Genomic DNA, 22,967 nt, shown 5'->3' with positions numbered 1-22,967 from the left:
AATTTTTTTTAAATATATAGTTATAGCCTATTGTAAAAATTAAATTTGGTGAATTCGAAAAACTTCAAACTTTCAAAGATCTGCTAGAGGCTCCAAAACTGAAGTAAAACGATTCGAAAAAAGCAATATATTTTTTTCAATAATTATGTTTACTCTGTGAATTGGTAAAAAATGTGAAAATTAGTCCCTTGGACCTAAATTTTACCATTTTCGGTCATTCTGAAGCTTCCAGCGTGATTTTCGATTTCTTCAGAACTTTAAAAGTTCTCCAGAATGCGTGAAGATCAAGTTGAGCGGCTAATAAAAATTGAGTTTTGACTCAATTTCAACTCGTTCAAAGGACTAATCCGCATTTGAATCGATTTCCAGGCGGATACCTCGAATGTTTTTCTTGACCAGCATGTTTATAGTGGAGGGGGGGATTCAAAAAATGAACATTTCATTTTCGGAGGGGAAATTTTCAACATTTTTTTACCAATAGCTGATAACCCCCCCTCCTCCTCCTCCTCCTGAATCCTGATTTCACTATTCTAAGCCATTCTGGAACTTCCAGCGCTGAGGGCCAATATTTTCAATTTCTCCGAAATGTAGGAATTTTTCCAAAAGGGGTGATAATTGAATTGGAAAGCTTAAAATAGAGTTACGGTTTATGCTCGACTTATTCAACGAGTTTATCCACATTTGGGCCGATTTCCAGGCGAGCAGCTCGAGTTTTTTTTTTTACCAGTATTCTCCACATATTAGTACCTACTCATACCATTAAAAATTTATGCTGGTCAAAAAAAATCACTCGAGGTATCTAATTAAAAATGAGCTCAAATTGGATAAACCATTTAAACAAGCCCGAAATAGGCCACAGCTCGATTTTTAGCTTTGCAAATTAATTTCCACGTCTTCTGGAGAATTTTAATAGAAATCTGAAATCATGCTGAGGGCTTCAGAATGGGCCAGAAATAGGTTAAATTTGATCAGAAGAAGTTGAAAATCAGTTTCGAGAATAATTCCCATAATTTTAAATAAATTAGTATAGGTATGTGCATTTCTTTTTTTTTTCTTTTTTTTTCGAAATTGTAAACCACAGAAAATGATTGATTTTGAATTTTTGAAAAATTCGTTCGTAATAAATCGAAAAATCTGTTTGAGCAGCTGAAATTTCAGCAATTGGGATTTCAAATCATATTTTTTCGAAAAACCGCGGTTCCGTTCAAATTGAAATCGAATACCTCGAGAGATTCCTTCGAAAGAATTTGAAATTATTTCAACAATTTTTCGTAGCTTCAATTCCAGAAAACCATCAATTACCTACTTTAAAAGTACTTCACACAGCAGTGCCTTGAGCACCGACGAAAAAATTCGATCATAAGGAAAATTAATAGTAAATTCGTCGATTATCAAATTCAAATGTAGGATTACAAACGTAGAGTGGTGGTCCTCAATTTTTTTCTTAATAAATCATTTTTTTGAAAAAACCATTTGGTTAGGCAATAAAATATATCTATATAGCTAGGTACCAATTAAGTATTAGCAGGGTTGTTGCGGATCACGGAAATTTGATCCGAATCACGGATCACGAATCATTGAGAAATTTGTGATCCGGATCACGGATCAAAGATCTTCCGGAAAATTGTGATCCGGATCACAAATCACGAATCACTCCAGAAAAAAGTGATCCGGATCAAATTTCACGGATCGTTTTTCGGATCATTTCAAGGAAATGGTACTAGGTACTAAATTGGGTTTTTTAAATTGAAGATTGAACAAAAACGTGAAAAAACGAAATAGTCTCCATTTTATTTTCAAAAAATTTGCAATAACACATTATACAGGGGTGGGAAAAAGTCAGCCTCAGCTTGAAAATTTGCAGAAATTGAAAAATGAAATTTTTACATTTCAAAAAATTTTAGTTTTTTGCCAATAAATCAAAAACTAAGCATCCTAGAGAAAAACTAATGAGATCATGTCGATTGGAAATTTAATTCTCTACAATTTTGGTCACATGTAATTTTTTCGTAGGACGCTTCCTTTCGCCTCCAGATTGACTTTTATGAAACACAGTGTGCAAATTTTTCAAAAAATAATTTTCAAACAGTTTTACTTGCAGTTTTTTGTCAAAAAATCAAAAACTAGGCATCCTAGCGAAAAACCAATGACATTACGTCGATTTTACCTACATCAATATCCAACAAATTGAGTTCAACTCCATTAATTTTTAATAAAATCGAATTTTCAAAGCAAAAACATGCAGCAATGCAGCATTACTGGTGAAAAAAAAAGGATCCGTGAAAAAATGATCTGCGGAAAATTTTGAATCGGATCATAGATCACGAATCCTTGTGGAATAATGATCCGGATCACGGATCACGATTCCTACTGCAGAAAATGATCCGGATTACGGATACAGATCACTCGAATGTGATCCGGATCATGATCCGGATCACAACAACCCTGAGTATTAGTATGCAGAATTCTTTCCAGGTCAGAAAGGAAAATTAATAGTAAATTCGTCGATTATCACATTCGAATGTAGGATTACAATCGGCGTTGAGTGTCTATATTGGTACTTGTAAGTGGAAACAAATCTTGATTGTATACCCAACTGTTCAAAATAAAATTTTCAATTTTTAAAATGAGCCTCTAGCGATGTTTTGAAATTTTTCCATAATAAGTTTCAAATCACTGATCAATTCACTCTTAAATACTTGATATCACTTAACTAATTATTCCATTTAAATAATGATTAGTTCCTGCAAAGCCTGCATTTTATGCAGGAACAAGTTCAAAAAGATTTCATATATCACGTATTATACTGTAGAGTAATCTCTGAAGACTTATTTATTCTTTGCATGATACATATGTAAAAGTGCTGTAATTATATGAGTACTAATATCTATCAACAATTTTTCCATATTTTTAAGCAAGAATTAAAATCGCACCTCGGGAGTAATAAGGTCACATCTCAAAAAAAATTGATTTTGATGTTTTTGCATTTTTGGGGTTTGTATGACCCCCCCTCAACCAAAAATTACACTTTGAGTTGGGTACATTATCTAGATCTTGTAAAAACGCAAATGGCCTAACTCAAAATCTCAACAACATTGCAAGTTGTTTGGAGTTATAAGGGTACATCTCAAAAAACTTCACCTTTTTTGAGCAAATTTCGTACATACAAAGTGTTAACAAATAGTTTTGATTGTTTTGAATGTTTGTCAGTTAGAAATAGTCACAAGGAGTGCATTTTTTATTGGTACAAATGGAAATAGTATATTACAACACAAGGAGCGAAAGTGAAGTATGTTTGGTCAAGTGCAATTTGACTCGCCGAGCCGAAGGCGAGGGGAGTTAAAGCACGAGACCAAACATTCTTCACGTCGCTTCTTGCATTGTAAGATATTTTTCATTATTCATGCTACGAAAATAAGTTTTACGCCCGTTTTTGGTTAAAGTGATGAGTATGACCCCTTTTTTGCATAGTAAATATATCGAATACTAAGCCTCCTAGAAAAAAACTAAAGGCATCATGTCGATAGGAAATTTAATTCTCTACAATTTTCTTCGACTTCATTTTTCCGTAGAATGCTATTTTTCGCCTCCAGAGCGCTTTAAAAGTTGAAAGATCTTCATTTTCCACCCGGGTAAACATACAGCATTTTCGTAGCATGCACAGAGGGCGGAAAACTTATACTTTCGTAGCATGTATAATGAAAAAAATTTTAAATTGATCACTTTTCAGAAAAATGAGTTTGCACATATCATGAAATTTTAGTTTTTTGAGAAAAACTCAAAAACTAAGCACTCTAGAAAAAAACTAATGGCATTATGTCTATTGGAAATTTAATTCTCTACAACTTTGTTTTCATGAAATTTTTTTTTGGACGCTTCCTTTTGCCTCCACATCAACTTTAATGAAAGGTTATAACTCAAAATGTTTTCCAAACATTGAAATATTTCCTCTTTAAGATTTTATTTTTCAAAGTGTTCTTATGCTAAATGAAGGTAGGATACCAGATCTTTAAAATGAGGTGCTATTCATTCCTCACAATTAATTATAAGTTGATAAGAATAATGAATTACCTAAGTTTTTAAAAAAAAGAAAATCACTCTCCTGTAAAATTTCACTTTTTTGAGATGTGACCTTATTACTCCAGAGGTGCGAAATAATGGCATGTCATGATTAAAATTTGCAAGTTTTTTTTTTATTTACCCCCAATGTAAAAGTAAAGTGCATTGATAACCTGAGTATTAATAATAATGGTTGTTTTTGTGTTTTAATATGCATAATTCTTTCCAGATCAGAAAGAAAAATTAATTGTAAAATCTTAGAACACCAATGCTGTGATCTCTAGACTCACAACTTTTGTACATTGATCCTATGTGAATATTATATGAACAATTTTTCCTTATTCCATAATGTAAACACAAATTACCTACATGAGTATTACATTATAATATCCAGGCTTGATTTTTATGTGTTTATGTGGAATGTATGTGCAGTGTAGAAGATATTGAGAGACACCATCATGGATTCACAGCATAAACCACTGGTAATGTAATCACACTTGTGCCATATTTTTTCATATTTTTAAGCCCACTGTTTCTTAGTTGGAGCATAATGCTTCCAGATGCTGGACAGACTATAAACGTTTTACAACTTTCAGCTTTTATAACCACGTATCTAGTTTTTATTCTTTTACAAATTGGTTTAATTATTGTGATGACATTCACATTGCAACTACATATATGCATCACATGGAAACATAAACATGTGAGATTCGTCATTTTTTAAAAATAAATAATGAAAGAAAGTGGGTATGGTTAGTTGATGAAATATATTTTTGGTACAACCTATATTAATATGCAAAATTCTTTTTAGGTCAGAATGATAAATTGATTGTAAACTCTTGGAAGATGAACAAGGATATCCAGGGCATTGCTACTTCCATCTATGATGAATCAATTATATATGTTGTAGACCACGTTGATTGTCAATATTGAGAATCATGATTTCTGTAAATACCGAACAAGTATGTGCATGTTGTAGATACCATAGTGTAAACACTAATTGCATGAGTAAGTTACGTATTACATATAATTCCTTGGCATATTTTTAGTGTGTATGTGGAATATATGTGCAGTGTAGAAGATATTGAGAGGCACCATCATGGAGTCACAGGATGAAACCAGTGTTGATATAATCACAATTGTTCCATACTTTTCCATATTTTTAAACCCACTGTTTTCTAGTTGGAGCGTTATTCTTTCTGATACTGGGTAGACTATACGAGTTTTATAACTTTGAGCTTTTATAACTTTGTTGAAAATTTCCTATCATTCCTAGTTTTTATTCATTACAAATGGGTTTATTCATAATAATGACATGCACATTGCTCATGTATGCATCACATGGAAAGATAAACATGTAACATTTATCGTTTTTTTTAAAAATAAATAATCAAAGATAATAGGTTTGGTTAGTTAATAAAAAATATTTTTGGTACCATAATAATATGCATAGGTAATTCTTTCCCGGTCAGGAAGAAAAATTAATTGTAAATTCTTGGAAGATGAACAAATACAGAGCATTGTGATGACTTTCATGAATGATGAATAATAATTATACGTTGTACATGACGTTGATCGCCCATATTGATACTTGTAAGTAGAAACAATTCTTCATTGTATACCTGAGTAACTGTTCAAAATAAAATTTCAATCTTAAAAATGAGCCTCGAGTGTTGTTTCGAAATGTCTCCATACAGGGTAAATGCAGGTACCTATTACTTATCCATTTTTTCTGAAAAAAGTAGCACTTAAAAGGTACGATTTGAGATGACGAATCAAATGGCGTGATTGGTTTTTTGATTGTGACCACCGCTAACTCCTCCCAAAACGCTTGAAAAGTCACAAATAACTTCAGAGGTACGTTTTATACTTTTTTTAAAATATATATAGCCTATTGTAAAAAGTAAATTTGGTTAAATTTTCTTTCCAGTTTATTACGAACAAATAAAAATACAGGTGCAGGTTCTTCTATGAATGCGCAGCATAGAATTTATTATCGTTGTAATTGAAGATTGAGACGATATGGGAAAGTGTTGTCCTAGCAGAGGTTTAGTTGAATGGTAGGTACTTAACTGTAATTTGGTAAATATGAAATTAAATTTTTCAGCACCTTCGAAAAACCCCAAACTTTCAAAGATCTGCTAGAGGCTCCAGAACTGAAGTAAAACGAGTCGAAAAAAGCAATAGTCTATAGGTACCTACATGGTTGAAAAGCATTTTCAAATTGCAAACTTTTCGGTGATTCGTGCTTTCTTTTTTTTTTTTTTAATGTATTCACTCTGTGAATTGGTGAAAAATGTGAAAATTAGTCCCTTGGATATAAATTTTAGAGGAGAAGGTACAATTATGGACCCAGGTACAAATATGGACCCCCCCCCCATGGTTTAGTGTACAACCACTAGCGCTATGGTCATACTGGGTACTAAAAATTATACTAGTAGTGTATAGTATCGATGATCCAAGTACTTATTTCGGATCCATGCATACTTGGGTGTCTCTCATCAGCAATTGTTTTTTTTGCGCATTATTTTCTTCCCAATGGAAAATTTTACAAGTTTTTCATTCGGCAATTCATCAACTTCAAATAAAGTTTGGAAAAAAAATTATTAGCAAAGTAAGTAGCTTACAATGTGTACTTTCAAAATATACTTTCATATTTGTTTGTACCTACTTCAACTGATTTTCATAATTTTTTTCATTTTTCATAAACTGCGCCGATTTTTTTCATGTGTAGGTATAAATTTGGACCCCTAAATTTTTTTACCTAATTTTGATTCAATATTTTTTAGAATGTCAAGAAAAGTGTTATTAACAAAGAAGACAAGTCCAAAGTGTTGAAAATGAACTATGATTTTTTCATTTTTCATAAACTTAGCCAATTTTTTGCATGGGTAGGTATAAATATGGACCCCTAAATTTTTTTCATCTAATTTTGATTCAATGGTTTTTAGAATACCGAGAAAAGTGTTATTAATAAAGAAGACAAGTCCAATGCATCGAAAAACATCTTTAAATAAATTTTTGTTCAATTTTCTGAAATTTTTATTCATTTTTTGAGGGGGTCCATATTTGTACCAGAGTCCATATTTGTACCACTTTATGTCACTTTTTTTAATTTCAAATTTCTCCGTGAGTTTTCAACAAAAAAAATAATTTTTTTACACAATATACTAGAGTCTTTGGCCTTTCGAATGGTATACTCGAAAAAAATTTTTGATAATTTTTTCTGCCCTTTAAAGCCAAAAAGCTAGAGGGGGGTCCATATTTGTACCTTCTCCTCTAATTAATTAATTGTACAAAACTTTCAATGATTTTTCAGAATCCATAAAAATGGATACCTTGGATGCAGTTTTGATTGGAGCTTTCCTAGTCATTTTGTTACTGATTCCAATATGGTTTGCAATTTACCCAAGAAAAAGATCAGGATGTAAGTAATTTTTTATTTTTACCCATTTCCGCTGGATTGTATACCTTAGTATGTACTTGACTGTTCAAAATAAAATTTTAATTTTAAAAATGCGCCTAGAGTGATGTTATGAAATTTCTCCATATAGGGGAAATGCAGGTATTATGGGGGTACGTAGACTAAAACTCTTCCTAAATGAGGATCGAGAAATTGGTAAAAAAAAAAAGAAAAAGAAATGGTGGTGGCATTATAAAATACAATTATTCACCTATCCGTGATGAAAATTGTGGACTCGAAAAATTATTTTAACTATGTTTAGTTACCTTTTGAAAAAAAAGTTCAAAATTCACCATTTCAAAAAGTTGAAGTTAATATGGGGATCCAGATGCTGGACAGACTATAAACGTTTTACAACTTTCAGCTTTTATAACCAAGTATCTAGTTTTTATTCTTTTACAAATAGGTTTAATTATTGTGATGACATTCACATTGCAACTATATGCATCACATATGGAAACATAAACATGTGAGATTCATCATTTTTTTAAAATAAATAATGAAAGAAAGTGGGTGTGGTTGGTTGATGAAATATACTTTTGGTACCTACTACCTATATTAATATGCAAAATTCTTTTCAGGTAAGAATGATAAATTGATTGTAACCTCTTGGAACACCAGAACTACCACTTCAAGAATCATGACCTCTGTAAATAACAAACAAGACATATATATGTTGTAGGTTTAGATACCACAATGTAAACACCAATTGCATGTGTATTATATATAATTCCTTGGCATATTTTTAATGTGTGTATGTGGAATGTATGGGCAGTGTAGAAGATATTGAGAGACACCATCATGGAGTCACAGGATGAAACCAGTGTTAATATAATCACAATTGTTCCATACTTTTCCATATTTTTAAGCCCACTGTTTTCTAGTTAGAGTGTTACATGCTTTCTGATACTGGATAGACAATAACAGTTTTACAACTTTGAGCTTTTATAACTTTTTTGAAAATTTCCCATCATTCCTAGTTTTTATTCATTAAGAATAAGTTTATTAAATATTAATGACATGCACATTGCTCATATATGCATCACATAGAAATATAAATATGTAACATTTATCATTTTTTTTTCTTAATAAATAATCAAAGAAAATAGGTTTGTTTGGATGATAAAAAATATTTTTGGTACCATAATAATATGCATAATTTTTACCAGGTCAGAAAGAATAATTATAATTGTAAATTCTTGAAAGGCCAATGAAACAGTTTACAGCATTGTAACTTTCGTGAATGATGAACTATTATATTTTGGACATTTACATGACGTTGATCGTTCATATTGATACTTGTAAGTAGAAACAATTCTTCATTGTATACCTAAGTAACTGTGCAAAATAAAATTTCAATCTTAAAAATGAGCCTCGAGTGTTGTTTCGAAATGTCTCCATACAGGGTAAATGCAGGTACCTATTATCCATTTTTTCTGAAAAAATGTAGCACTCAAAAGGTGCGATTTGAGATGACGAATCAAATGGCGTGATTTTTTTATATTTGACCCCCGCTAACCCCTCTAAAAACGCTTGAAAAAGTCACGAATACTTTCAGAGGTACGTTTTATACTTTTTAAAAAATATATAATATAGCCTATTGTAAAAAGTGAATTTGGTTAAATTTTCTTTCCAGTTTATTACGAAGAAATAAAAATACAGGTGCAGGTTCTTCTATGAATGCGCAGCATAGAATTTATTATGGTTGTAATTGAAGATTGAGACGATATGGGAAAGTGTTGTCCTAGCAGAGGTTTAGTTTAATGGTAGGTACTTAACTGTAATTTGGTAAGTATGAAATTAAATTTTTCAGCACATTCGAAAAACCCCAAACTTTTAAAGATCTGCTAGAGGCTCCAAAACTGAAGTAAAACGAGTCGAAAAAAGCAATAGTCTATAGGTACCTACATGGTTGAAAAGCATATTCAAATTGCAAACTTTTCAGTAATTTCTGCTTTTTTTTTTTTTTTTTTAATCTGTTCACTCTTGGTAAAACATGTGAAAATTAGTCCATTGGATCTAAATTTTACCATTTTCGACCATTCTGAAGCCTTCAGCGTAATTTTCGATTTCTTCACAATTTTAAAAGTTCTCCAGAATGCGTGAAAATCAAGTTGAGCAGCTAATCAAAATTCAGTAGTGACTCAATTTCAACTTGTTCAAAGGACTAATCAGCATTTGAATCGATTTCCAGGCGGATACCTGGAATGTTTTTCTTGACCAGCATATTTATGAGGGGGGGGGGGAGAATGAAAAATGTCATTTTCGGAGGGGAATTTTCAACATTTTCTTAACAATAGTTGATACCCCCCACCCCCCACCGAATCGTAATTTCACCATTCCGAGCCATTCTGGAACTTCCAGCACTGAGTGTAATTTTCGGTTTCTCCGAATATTTTGGAATTTCTCCGAAAGGCGTAATAATTAAATTGGGCAGCTTAAAATAGAGTTATGGGCTATGCTCGAATTATTCAACGAGTTTATCCACATTTGGGCCGTCCAGGCGAGCAGCTCGAGTTTTTTTTCAGCAATTTTCACTTACCCACTTACACCATTAAAAATTTATGTTTTTCAAAAAAAATACTCGAAGGGTCTACCTAAAAATCGGCTCAAATTCGATAAACCATTTGAACAAGCCGGAAATGAGCCACAACTCGATTTTTAGCATTCCAAATTAATTTCCACGTCTTCTGGAGAATTTTTATAGAAATCTAAGATCACGCTGAGGGCTCCAGAATGGCCAGAAATAGGTTAAATTTGATCAGAAGAAGTTGAAAATCAGTTTCGGGAATAATTCCCATAATTCTTCTAAATAAATTGGTATTAGGTATGTGCATTTCTTTTTTTTCTTTTTTTTCTTTTTTTTTTGAAATTGTAAACCACTGAAAATGATTGATTTTGAATTTTTGAAAAATTCGTAATAAATCGAAAAATCTGTTAGAACAGCTGAAATTTTGTTAACTGGGGTTTCAAACCATATTTTTTCGAAAAATCGCGGTCTCGTTCAAATCGAAAGCGAATACCTCGTAAGATTCCTTTGAAAGAATTTGAAATTATTTCGACAATTTTTCGCTTTACAGTAGCTTCAAATCCAGAAAATTATCAATTACTTTCAAAGAACTCCACACAACCTAAGCATCGACGAAAAAAACCGATCATAATTCGTATAATTTTCACAATCGGTGTTGAAAAGAAATAAAGAAATTATCGTTGAACTCGTGAACAAAAGATAAATGAAACAGCGTTGATTCTAATTTTCAATCGCACGACAATGATTATGCAAACACGTGTTCAGATCATTAATTAATATTTCGAAGCATTAAAAAATCATCCTCGCTTCGCTACAAATGGTGGAAAATCTGCGCATTATTCACATTCATCGTCGATGCAACATCCAACTTCAAACTGAACAAACATAAATGGTAGTCCTCCCATACAATTATGTCAAAAGTAAACACTCCAAATGGCAGGCGTTTTTTCATTTTAATGGAATATTTGACTTTGAATAGCTCACACTAGAAAATTATTCGTAATTTGCACGAGCTTTGTGCTTGAACTCGGTGGTATTCATTCAAAATGTTCGCTCCAAGTTGGTTCATCGTTGTATTTGCGCTAGTACAAGTAAGTAAAGGGTAAATATTACACGAATTCAAGATTTTTTTTTTCATATTTACGTGAATAATCAAATTATTTTTGTTATTTTTCAGTGTTTAAATGCTCAACAAATATCACAAATGTGCAATTCATGCGCACCAGTGCAACGTAAGTCGTAAATATTTTCTCACCATGAATTATAAAATACGAGTGGAAAATTTCAAAACCAACCAAATAACCCATATTTACTTATTTTATAGCGGGGCAACCTTTCGTACTGAATGCTCAACCAGTAGACCAGCAGAATATAGGCGATCAATGTTTCAACCAACCGATTCAATGTGATCAAAATTACCCATATAGATATCTGGATGGTAAATGCAACAATTTGAAGCATTTACAATGGGGTATGACCAATCACACCATAATAAGATTGCTACCAGCTGCCTATTCTACAAACCAGAGTAAGTATACCTATCTTCCAGATCATTATTCACACCATTAAGTAGGTACACGAAAACGTATTTTCAAACGTTTGAATTTTTTTTAATGAACTGTATAGACGATCCTGGTGGTACTCCGAGAACCTCTGTAGTCGATGGTTCACCTTTACAAAGCACCAGGGTTATTTCAAACGATTTCTTTACCGATCATCATTTCCCTAGCAAGCAGTATACTCTGGCCTTCATGGTGATGAGTCAATTGTTCACTCACGACGTCTTATCGCTGAGATTGAGGAATCCTCGTGAGTATAAAAAGGACATGGACAGTGCAAGAGATGCCCAATTTTATGAAAACTCGGTATGATCAGACTTGTATGATTTTTAGCATTGACTGGTTGTTGCCAAAATGGTGGAACCGCCAGAGTACCTAAAAATAACTGGGATCCGGGATGTTTAGCGATAGATATACCATCAGGGGATCGATATTATTCGCAGTTCAATATCCTCTGCAGTCAAGTTGCACGAGCTGCATTCGCATCTGACTTTAATTGTAAACTGCCAGAAGTTGAACAGGTAATTATCAATATAATTAATTTAAATTGTATCAGCAGAATCGGATTTAGCATTTTTCGGCTCCAAAAAAATGCAAATTTCTGACCTCTCCACACCTCACCCTTCAAAAAAAAATAATAAGATTTTTTCAACTATGTATTCAGAATGCACTCGACTTTATAAAAATTTTCCAAGTATAAAAAACTGGCTGAAATTGACAATCAATAGTTTTTTCATTTCTGAATTCCAACGTGTAAGAAAATATTATACGCTACGACTTTGATAATTAACCCAAAGACCCCTGCTAATCCTGAGATGTTGTGTAAAAATGCTTTCAATTTCCTGAATTAGATCATCACAAGCATCTCTTTAACCCACAGTTCACCCCCCCCCCCAGCCCCTTAAAGCCGTCTCGTAAAAGAGGTACCGATTTTTTCAATTATCCTCAAAAACCGAGGAAGCAAAAACCCCAATGAGGTAAATCATGAAACTGAATGATAAAGTATCATTAGATATACTGAATGAGTGAAAGCAGAATCCCAAAGAACACCCCACCCCTTTTTGGGGGGGGGGGCAAATTTTGAAAAAAGTTGGGATAAAATACAGGGACCCATGCTCCATTTTTGGATTAACATATTGATGGTAGAGCTTTCACAAAATGAAATCATATCACCTTAGATTTGAGCAACTTTTAAAAAGAAGTAAGTAAGTCTTTTTGGTTTTTTGGAAAACAACGGAAACGTTGATAATTTTCGCAAAAGGCATGCCTTTATAGCAATTTTTAGCAGAAAAAAGTGAAACTTTTTCAAAATTTTCAGCAAAAAGTAAGATTTATTTGCAATTTTTGAGAAAAGCTTAGGATAATTTCGGGTACCTAATAAAAGCAAGGTTGACAATTTAGTGAGAAAAAGAACTTTCTGAGAAAAAAGGAGGAATTTCTTGCAGTTTTTCAAAAATGCAAGATTTTGACAATTTTAAACGAGCAAAAGACGAAGCTTTTTGAAAACGTCTGCCAAAAAAAAAACCGAGACTTTTGGATAATTTTTGGGAGAAAGTGAGACTTTTTGACAAATTGAAGCAAAAAATGAAGCATTATTGGAAATTTTCGATAAAAAAAAAGAGAAAATTTACGACAATTTTGGGCAAAAATCAATAAAACTTTAAACATTTTTGAAAAAAGCGCGTCTTCATATGCAATTATATTAATGGCAAAAGTGAGACTTTTTCGAAATTTTTATAGAGCATAATGAGACCTTTTCTGAGATCTTTTATCAACTTTTCGAAAAAAGCAAGTTTTTTTGGAAATTCTCATTCTTAAAAAAGTGTGTGAACTTTTGGGATTTTTTGTACGTAAAAAAGTAACAGTTTTCAGCAATTTATGGAATAAAACGAGACATTATCGATGTCGCCCCCCCCCCTCAAGATGTTAGGTCAACATTTGGAAAAATTTTATTTCTGAGAATAATTTTAAGGAAGTGTTTTGAAAGTGTAACCACAAAATACTTCTGGTAACTTTGTACATAAAATGTTTTTAATTTTCCCAAAATTCATATTAAAAAATAGCTAAATATGCATGAAAATTATTAAAAGAGGGAATAAAATACTTCATGAAACATTGCAAAAATTGGAAGAAAGGGCAGAACATTGCCTGAAATTGATTTTTAAAAATGACAAAATTGGCACAAAAATAGTTGAAGACTTTTTCAAAATTTTTGTCAAAGAATTGAGACCTTTTCTGAATTTTTTGGTGAAATACAAGACCATTCTATCAATTTTTCGTAAAAAGCATGTCTTTTGGGTGATTTTTATTTTTTAAAAAAGTGCGAAATTTTGGGATTTTTGGCAAAAAAAACCAACAGTATTCTGCAATTTTTGAAATAAAACGAGATTCGATGAGAATCAACGTTTTTTCTTTTTCTCCCTTCAGGTCAAGATTAGGAAAAATTCAATTACTGAAAATTATTTTTAAGAAAGTACAATGTATACAACTATACATATTTAGAAAAAATGAGCAAAAGTTACTTTTGGTAACTTGTAAACAAAATTTTCAAATTTTCCCAAAATTCATTCAAAAAATTACCTTCTGTATAAAAGTTTTTAAAAACGGATTAAAGTTTATACAATATTGCAAAATTAGAAAAAAGGTGGCAGAAAATCACCTGAAATTGATGAAAAGAATTACTTACAAAATTAACACATTTGTTAAAACGCTGAAATTTTATACAATTTACAAAAATTGTCAAAAACATTCGAAAAATTGTCTACAATTTTTAGAAAATGAAGTGAAAATTTATTAGAAATTTCAAAAATCACTCAAAATAGCGAAAAATGACTAGAATTGATTTTAAAATAACAAATTTGATACATTGCTAACGTTAAAATTTTTGTTAAAATGTGAAAGTAATGGAATTAATAAACGAGTGAAGGGGTATCGATGAATGATACAGGAAAAGAACCAGATATAAGTCACTTTTTCAAACTTTTGTGTTAAAGGCCTTTTAATAAAACACTAGAGTGCTCCAACTTTGTGGAGAATTTGAATTTCATAAATGTAATGACCGGGAATATATCACACAAAATCCCATAAACACAAGTCGATGCCTAATATGTAGAAGGAAAAATCAAGAGATACGTGAGACTGAGATACGAATTGAAAAGTTTTTCTTTTCATGAAAAAATCAAGCAAAAAAAAATTAGTGTTTAGAAACAAGTTAAATAAGATGAAAATCGATTATTATAAAAAATTTTCACATTCTAAATTTTGACATTTTCTTCCTTCTGCTTCAGATTTGGTCTTAGTTCATTTCTCTTCCTCCTCCATCTTTTAAAGTCCATTTTCACTATACAAAACATCGATTTTTTTTTCGAAATCTAAATACACTACATTTTTTTACTCCTCAGTGCAAATTTTAATTCAACTCTGAACTCATTTTTGAAAATTTGTGACTTCTCTGGTTCTTTTCCGGTACCCTTCAGATGATAATTACTCCCTGTTTAAAGATTCTGAAACATTGTATTTTGCCCCTTGAGAAAACAGAAAAATCTTACCTGACTAGAGTAGTAATATCGTAGACGTTGTGCACTGGTAAGGAACTATTATTCCACTAACATAACTTACCAAATGGTTCACAACTTTCTATCCGATAATAAAACATACACGCAAGAGTGACGACTAAAACGAGATAAAAATGTCATATTCATATGACAAATGGTTCGTTGAGTAAATACTTGGATTAGCTCACAGAATGTGATAAAGGCAATGAACATTTAACACCACTGACGCTATACGTAAGAGGTATAACGTCAATGCCTAACACTTACCAAGACGTCTATTTATTTAATTTCCAACTAAACAAATACGGAGCCTAATCCTAAATTTATGAAAAATATACAAATTTAGACGAAAATAGAACGCATTAAAATGACAAAATGAGGGTAATATTTCATAAAGTATTACGTACTGCTGATAAAATACCCAAAAATAATTCAAAAATAAGCTAAAATGGTTGGAAATTCTGAGAAAGATTTGAAAAAAAAATTATCAAATGCAGAAAATGATGTAGAAATATGTACCCCTGAATTTATGAAAAATTGACTACATTTACATGAAAATCATTAAAAATGCAAATACTCGAATAATAAAATAACCTCATTTTTGACATTTCTGCCATGCAATAGGCAATCAGTGTAACTTCGTATTTCGATGGTTCTGTCGTTTATGGAGCTTCGGCAGAGATAGGAAAATTATTGAGGTCGATGCAAGACGGTAAATTACGAACTGAAACATCAGACGATGGTCGAATATTTTTACCCCATACTGATCAAGCAAATACTTTCTGCTTCGTGGAAACCAATAAAGCTGGATGTTTCCAAGGCTGTAAGTGAGATTCTGAAGAATAATGGCATGAATTTTTCTTTTTATCAATTCTATAAATTTGCAGCTGACTTTCGAGCAAATCAGCATGCTCAATTGGCAGTAATACAGGTCATACTGTTGAGAATACATAATAAAATATGCGACGAACTGAAAAAAATGAATGCACAAAGTCCCGAATGGCAAAAAGACGAAAAATTGTATCAAGAAGCAAAGAAAATTCTAACAGCCATGTTGCAAAATACGATATATGGAAGATTTAGCGAAATTTTATTCGGTGAGAATTTATGATTTAGGTAGTTTTGTATTTTGTGAAATGAGTCATGACAAATGATTTTCCTTCTTCAGGGCCGGAATGTTCCAGATCTTACGGATTCACCGAACCTGATAATCAAGGATATTCTGGAGGTTATGATCCTGAACTGAATGCAGGAACAACAGCTGAATTTGAACACGTTGCATTCAGATCTTTCCACAGTTTGGTGGAGGGAAATTTGAAGTAGGAATCAGCATTATTAATTGGCTCTGATAATACTTCTTTAAAACTAATCAAATTTATGACGATATACAGGCTTTACGATGACGACAGAAAAGAAGTTGGCACATTCCTCTTCAGTGACTGGTTCAACAATCCTACTTTCGTAAAACAACCTGGTAACCTGGATAAAATATTAATCGGTATGGCTACTCAAGCAATGGAGGGTTTTGATCGATTTTACACCACATCGGTGAGTATTTCAGATTGCCTATACATCAATGAAAGGCATGAATGACAGTTTGGTTGATCTTTTGAACTTCAATACCTACAATTTATTTTATTAGATCACGCAAGAATTCTTCAAACAATTCAACCAAGGTAAATTTGGCTCAGATTTGGCAGCAATAGACGTCGAAAGAGGAAGGGATTGCGGTGTACCTCCCTACATATGCTACGCTACCTTGGCTGGATGGCCAGTAGTCAATAATTTCGACGACTTAACCGATCGAATGGAACCTAAAGTAAATAAACGACCACTGAAAAATCAAGAAGTAACCTTAGGGAGTCGTCAAACAACACCTAATATAAAATCGTTATGTGTAGATGATCGATCGTCTGAAAAAAGCTTACAAAACAGTCGCTGACGTAGATGCCATTGTAGGTGCCATTTTAGAAAAACCCTTTGGAGATTCGATGGTTGGCAAAACACTGCATTACGTTATGGCAGAACAATTCAGAAGATATAAATTCGGCGATTCCTTCTTTTATACTTTTGAAGGAAGAGGGCAATTCACACCAGGTTAGATAAAGCAATAAATTCAAATATTTTACTGAAAATAATAACTTCTTTGATGAAATTCTTGATTTAAAACACATCCGTGTTTATTTTAGGACAACTGGCAGCACTCAGGAAAACAACTTTGTCACTTATATTCTGCTGGGGAAGTGATGGAATTAAGCACATGCAGAGGGACGCCTACACCTTACCTGGGCAAGAGTAAGATTAGATATTGATCGATAATACTTACGTACCCAATTCCTCGAGTACATTTGAAGTTCCAACGTCACTTAATCAAACATTAAAATCAAATTTTATCAATTTCAGACCAATGCTGGAATGCAGTCAAATTATAAACGATTTCATGAAAGACTTGTGGGCAAACTGGCAAGAAAAACCAACCCAGTAAGGAATTTAATTTTATGTAATACTTGTATTCGTGAATTTATTTTAAATTAATTAAGTATCCGATCACGAATCGGAAATTATTTTAAAAGTAAAATATATATTCGCACACTTGAGCATTATTACTCGTTGATGACTTATATTTACAATCAATGAAATAAAAATGGTGGAAAAATTTCTAGCTTTGGGTAATTTATTTTTGAAATTGCGCAGACTACCAACGCAGTCTCATCCTTATACAGAAGCACATATATCGTTATAAGTTTTGTGAACGGAGAAGGTAATGGAACACTCAGTATAATTGACTATAACTTAAGGTAGGTAGGTACATATAAACAGGTAGGTCCATTTTTCAGTTCTTCCTTCCAAATGGCGATTTAGCTTCGGTTCGAAGATAATAGATACCTCTAGCTCTAAGAAAATTACAAAAATTATAAAATAGAATTAATAAGTAATAAATGTTTAGTTATGTGATTTTCATTTTATGATTCCTGTGCAATAACATAATAAAATAATTAGAAAAAAACAAGAGAAATTGATATAGAACCAACTCTAAAATGAAACCAGATCCAAAATACAGAGAACAATCAAAATATCCAGGTGAAAATTTTTTACATTTTCAAAGAGAACTGAAAACATCAAAACGTTGAAAAAAATAAATTCTCGAAATTTTGGTAAAAATACATTCCTTTGGAAATTTTGGCTAAAGAGCAGGTCGTTTCAGTTCACAGGAATTTTTTATAATATTTCCGAGGGGAGGGGAAAGGGAGCAGATGAAACTGGGTCAAAAAATTCTTCAATTCAAAAAATTCTCGGGTCAAAAATGATGTCATTTTTTTTAAAAAACTGGAAATATTTTTGAAAAATTAAAATAACGAAGAAAATATTTTTAGCAATTTTTGAACTAGAAAAGCAAAACTTTTGACAATTTTGACCAAATATCCAGAGTATTTTGTTGCAATTTTCTTCAAACTGGTTTAGGGGAAATAGTAGGAGATGATCTTGGCTTAAAATTCGATCAAAAAAAAAATTGGTCAACATTTTTCCATTCGTATTTTAAAGAGGATTGGAAAAAAATAAAAAAACCTCATAAAAAAATTCATTTTTACAATTCCAACAAAAATACAGGATTTCTTGTTAGAAATGTTGGCTTAAAAAAAGGAATTTCCACAGGAGATTTGTCTAATAGGTATTCAGAAATTGATCAGAACAATTGTTCAAATCAAAAAATTTTCAGGTCCAAATATTTTCTATTTTTATCGTCGTCGTCGTGGTTCCTTATCCTTTACAGGACATTGGAAATCGCATTTTTTGTGGTACCCTAACAGGTCGCAGTGGCTATTTTTATAGAAATAACAAAAAGAATGATTTTGGGCAATTCTGACAACAAAAAAAACAGGATTTTTCACAGGAAATTTTTCCAATATTTCAAAAGTGAAGAGGAGGAGAGCAGATGAGATTGGGTCAAAAAATGGTCAAGTATGAGGTATAAATTTTTCTATTTTCAAAAAAAAAAAAAAAAAAATACTTGAACAAAATTAAAATGTAAAAATACCTACTTTTCGAAATTTTGATAAAAAAGCAAGATTTTTTTGACAATTTCAGATTTTCAAATGATTCAATTGTGGGGGTGAGGGCCTGAGAAGACTGATACTGGATCAAAATTTGTGTCAATAAAAATTTTTTTAGACCAATTAAGAGAATCCGAGAGGGAAAAAATTAAAATGATAAAAAAAAGTGTATTTTTGGCAATAGTGAGGAGGAGGAGAGTAGATGAGATTGGGTCAAAAAATGGTCAGGTATGAGGTACAAAATTTTCCATTTTCAAAGAAAAATATAGGTATAGATAAACATTTTCAAAAATTAAAATGCAAAAAAATACTTTTTGAAATGTTAATAAGAAAACAAGACTTTATTACATTTTTTCCCCAAAAATCAAGACTTTTTATCAGATTTTCAAATGATTCAATGGGGGAGGGGGGCTGAGAGGACTGATACTGGATCAAAATTTGTAAAATAAAATACCAATTAAGAGAATTGGAATAAAATTGAAATAATAAAAAAAAATGTTTTTTCGCAATTCTGGCAAAAAATTATGTTTTTTTAAAAATTTTGGCTGAAAAACAGGACTTTTTCACAAGAAATGTTTCGAATGTTTCAAAGAGGGAGGAAGAGGAGATGCGATAGGGTCAAAATTTCCTCAAGTGAAAGAATTTTCGGTTCAAATGTTTCTACTTTAAAAGAGAAATGGAAAAAACTTTTAAAAATTCAAGAGCATTAAAAAAAATATTTCTTTGCAATTTTGGCAAAAAATCACATTTTTTTGGTAATTTTGGTTCTAAAAAGTTGTTGTTGTTGTTGTTTATTTGATAAAACTGTTCATCGGAAATTTTTTCAAATATTCCAAAAGAGAGAAGGGGAGCAGAGGGGATGAGATCGATTAAGAATTTGTTCAAGTAAAAAAATATCAGTTCAACATTTTTTCCATTTTCAGAAAGCAGCAGATGGATTTTTTAACATCAAAATTTAAAAAAAAAATGAACAAAAAATTTCAAAATTTGATTAAAAACATTGAAAAATTACCAATTTTTTGCAGCAGATAAGATATATGTACAAAAGCAGAATATGTAACAAGACGCACAAGCAAAAATCTGGGCAAAATTAGGGAAAGCAGGACTATTGAACACCTTGAGGGGGGGGGTTAATTTTTTAACCCTTTCACAATTTTTTACAGCTTTGAACAAAATAAATTTTCACATCTGTTTAACCCCTTTCAATTTTATGTCGTCGTAGGGAGCCCACTCTAATCAAACCAAAGTTGTTTTAAGTTTGTTTTAATTTTTTTTAAATTACCTACAAATTTGCTCAATTATCATGATAAGCTCCCAAATTTTCAAATTTTGAATAATTTCTTACCCCTCCATCTCTCAAAAGTATACTATTACTTTCATTCAACGCATCATGTACGTATTATATCTACTCACGTAGAAGGTGTTTCATCTCCCATATACACGATAGGATATCCATTACACGACGCATTTTTCAACGCTTCCCACGTATCGCATTTATACGCTCTGAACGAACTAGGATACAGGATGGAATCGGCGAAAAAATTATACGCTCTTCCGTGGCTACACGTGACTGCAAAAACGTACAATAATGTGCACAATATGGATACAAGGTATGAAAAAATACCGCGCAATGAGTAATTACAAGATTGCATCAGACCATTGAGGGAACTAGTCTCTACACAGCCGGGCTGCGGAGGCACTCCACCATTGGGGTAAAAATCAGCATGTCCTAAAGGCTGCATATATCCAGCAGCTCCTCCCGCCGTATGAATTATATCCACGAACTCCGCATCTGATGTATCCAAAACGTTGTTGTGAAGTTGATGGACGTGCTCAAAAGCTGGGCCAGCGGGATCCAAACCTCGAGAATAAAACAAAAAATATATATTTTTGGGAGAAAAGTAACAATTGTGATGAAATCTGAGAACTCACCAGTGATCCTGGCAACTTTTCCACTCTTGACCGAGCTTCCTACAGCTCCTGCTACATGTGATCCGAGACTGTGGCCGATTACGTGAACGTTTTGTAGTGAGGCGAATTTCTTTTCGACCAATTCTTCGATTAAAGTTGCTATAATTGCGCCTACTTGTTTGGTAAAATATGCAGGGAGTGGATAAGCTTTCCACGAAGCTGTTTCCGACCAATCGATGGTTATTACGTTGATGTCTTTTTTAACCAGATAAGCTGCGAGGAAAATTCACAGAAGTATTACAAATTGGAAGACAATTTTAACAAAGGTGTCTTTACCGTTCTTTATTCCTTCCACTGATCCAGATTTTTCCGATGAAAGCCATCCGTGAGTGATGAATTTCACTTCGTGATATTTTCTCCAGCCTTTTAATATGTCTTCGGTCACATTCTTGATGTATATTCTTTCTCCGGCGACATTATCTCTAAATAAGTGACAGTAAATTAAGATTAATGAAAAGAATTGATTTGTCAAAGTTGAAACAACGTTAGCTCGACACAAATCGTGAGTAGTTAACGTTGTTCTGAAATTTAATTTATTTGCAGGATAATTAAAAATGTCATCAGCTGCACTCGTTGATTCGAATATTTACAAACCTGTTGTAATATTTAAAAATTATTTCTTTTTCTTCAACAGTTAGTCCGGATTTTGCATCGTTATCGATGCTATTCTCATCGACATTTTCCATACGTTCGTTATCCTCATCACTATCCAGAAGTCTACTCGAAACTAAAAAATTAAATCACTTAGAACGCTCAATTTATTCCAATATTATTAATTTGAAATTTGTTCACTCGAAAAAATTATAAAATTACTTTTTAGATGTTGCAAAAAAAAAAAACAAAAAACAATATTAAAAACTCACCATGTAATCCTAAAATAAAATACAAAAATAAACTATATTTTACAAAACGCATTTCTATTTTTAAAAAATCCTATCGTCTAAATGATTCCATTTACACACACTACATCTTAGAAACAAACCCTCACGAATAAATAACTCACCTCACAGTTCTCCGAGTAATTTAACGCTTACATTTTATCGAAATTATAAATATGCATGAAACTTTCTTCATTTCAGAAGCAAATGATAAACAAAAAAAGAGGGTCTGTCCAAAAATTACTTACCATGAACGTAATTATACGTTTAATTGACATCTTGACGAGACTTCACGGTTTCAAATTCGAGACAAAAAAATGTCAAATGGGTTTTGTGTTCGATCAATCAACCGAATTCGAACAGTAAAATAAATAAAACCACTCGAAACACGATTCGCTGTCAAAATACACGACTAAATTCATATCATTGAACTAAATAACTCGTTGGAATTCGTGTCGATGGAGTTAAAAAAGTCATCAAAGGTTATAAATATTCAAAATAAAGTATAATGAGTCAAATTCGGAGTAAAAAAATTGTACCCCTGGTGGGACTCGAACCCACAATCCCCGGTTTAGGAGACCGATGCCTTATCCATTAGGCCACAGGGGCCTAGTGCTGAAAGATGCGAAATGAGCACTATCCAAGCTTCCACAACGTTGGTGGTATTATACAGGAATAAAAATAATTTTTCAATACAGATTTCCAATGATTTTTTTTAGAAAATAATTATAAATTAATAATTATTATAATTGAATATCTGTTAGAAATATTCCTCAATAGACAATTCGTAATTTTAACTGGATTTAATTCAATAAAAGATAAATTATCTTATTATCTTCATCACGTGTAGGTAGAATCACAGGAACTTCACAAGATAAATTTAAATGAAAACGAAACAAAA

The 22,967-nt window shown here is 32.0% G+C and overlaps 2 protein-coding genes and 1 non-coding gene across 7 annotated transcripts; 1 reads left to right on the top strand and 2 right to left on the bottom strand.

Annotated features, from left to right (window-relative positions):
- The first annotated feature begins 10,945 nt into the window (after positions 1-10,945).
- Positions 10,946-18,120, top strand: LOC135843335 (chorion peroxidase-like). 4 transcript variants are annotated; one of them, XM_065361178.1, is made up of 15 exons: positions 10,946-11,143; positions 11,230-11,284; positions 11,377-11,580; positions 11,679-11,861; positions 11,945-12,132; positions 15,790-15,988; positions 16,053-16,262; positions 16,334-16,484; positions 16,557-16,713; positions 16,808-16,984; positions 17,067-17,262; positions 17,355-17,460; positions 17,569-17,646; positions 17,860-17,926; positions 18,003-18,120. In XM_065361178.1, the coding sequence occupies exons 1-14, from the start codon at positions 11,099-11,101 to the stop codon at positions 17,906-17,908; spliced, it is 1,998 nt and encodes a 665-aa protein (XP_065217250.1). In that variant the 5' UTR covers positions 10,946-11,098; the 3' UTR covers positions 17,909-17,926; positions 18,003-18,120. The 4 variants fall into 4 exon arrangements, 3 of the variants coding, with proteins under 3 accessions (XP_065217250.1, XP_065217249.1, XP_065217251.1); XR_010558306.1 differs by having other exon boundaries at positions 10,947-11,143; positions 17,829-17,926; XM_065361177.1 differs by having other exon boundaries at positions 17,860-18,120.
- On the bottom strand, positions 17,822-22,255 carry LOC135843348 (lipase member H-like). 2 transcript variants are annotated; one of them, XM_065361194.1, is made up of 7 exons: positions 22,052-22,255; positions 21,783-21,915; positions 21,465-21,610; positions 21,150-21,401; positions 20,860-21,078; positions 20,631-20,787; positions 17,822-18,059 (listed from the first exon to the last, which is right to left on the bottom strand). In XM_065361194.1, the coding sequence occupies exons 1-7, from the start codon at positions 22,101-22,103 to the stop codon at positions 17,999-18,001; spliced, it is 1,020 nt and encodes a 339-aa protein (XP_065217266.1). In that variant the 5' UTR covers positions 22,104-22,255; the 3' UTR covers positions 17,822-17,998. The 2 variants fall into 2 exon arrangements, with proteins under 2 accessions (XP_065217266.1, XP_065217269.1); XM_065361197.1 differs by having other exon boundaries at positions 20,875-21,078; positions 22,052-22,249.
- A 347-nt stretch (positions 22,256-22,602) lies between these two features.
- Positions 22,603-22,675, bottom strand: TRNAR-CCU (transfer RNA arginine (anticodon CCU)). The gene has a single exon. It is a non-coding gene; the product is annotated as a tRNA-Arg (tRNA).
- Between the last annotated feature and the right edge of the window lie 292 nt (positions 22,676-22,967).

This window comes from Planococcus citri, chromosome 4, assembly GCF_950023065.1.
Source record: "Planococcus citri chromosome 4, ihPlaCitr1.1, whole genome shotgun sequence".
Classification (NCBI taxonomy): Eukaryota; Metazoa; Arthropoda; class Insecta; order Hemiptera; family Pseudococcidae; genus Planococcus; species Planococcus citri.
The sequence above is the reverse complement of the archived record's forward strand: the minus strand, read 5'-3'. Positions and strand labels throughout refer to the sequence as shown.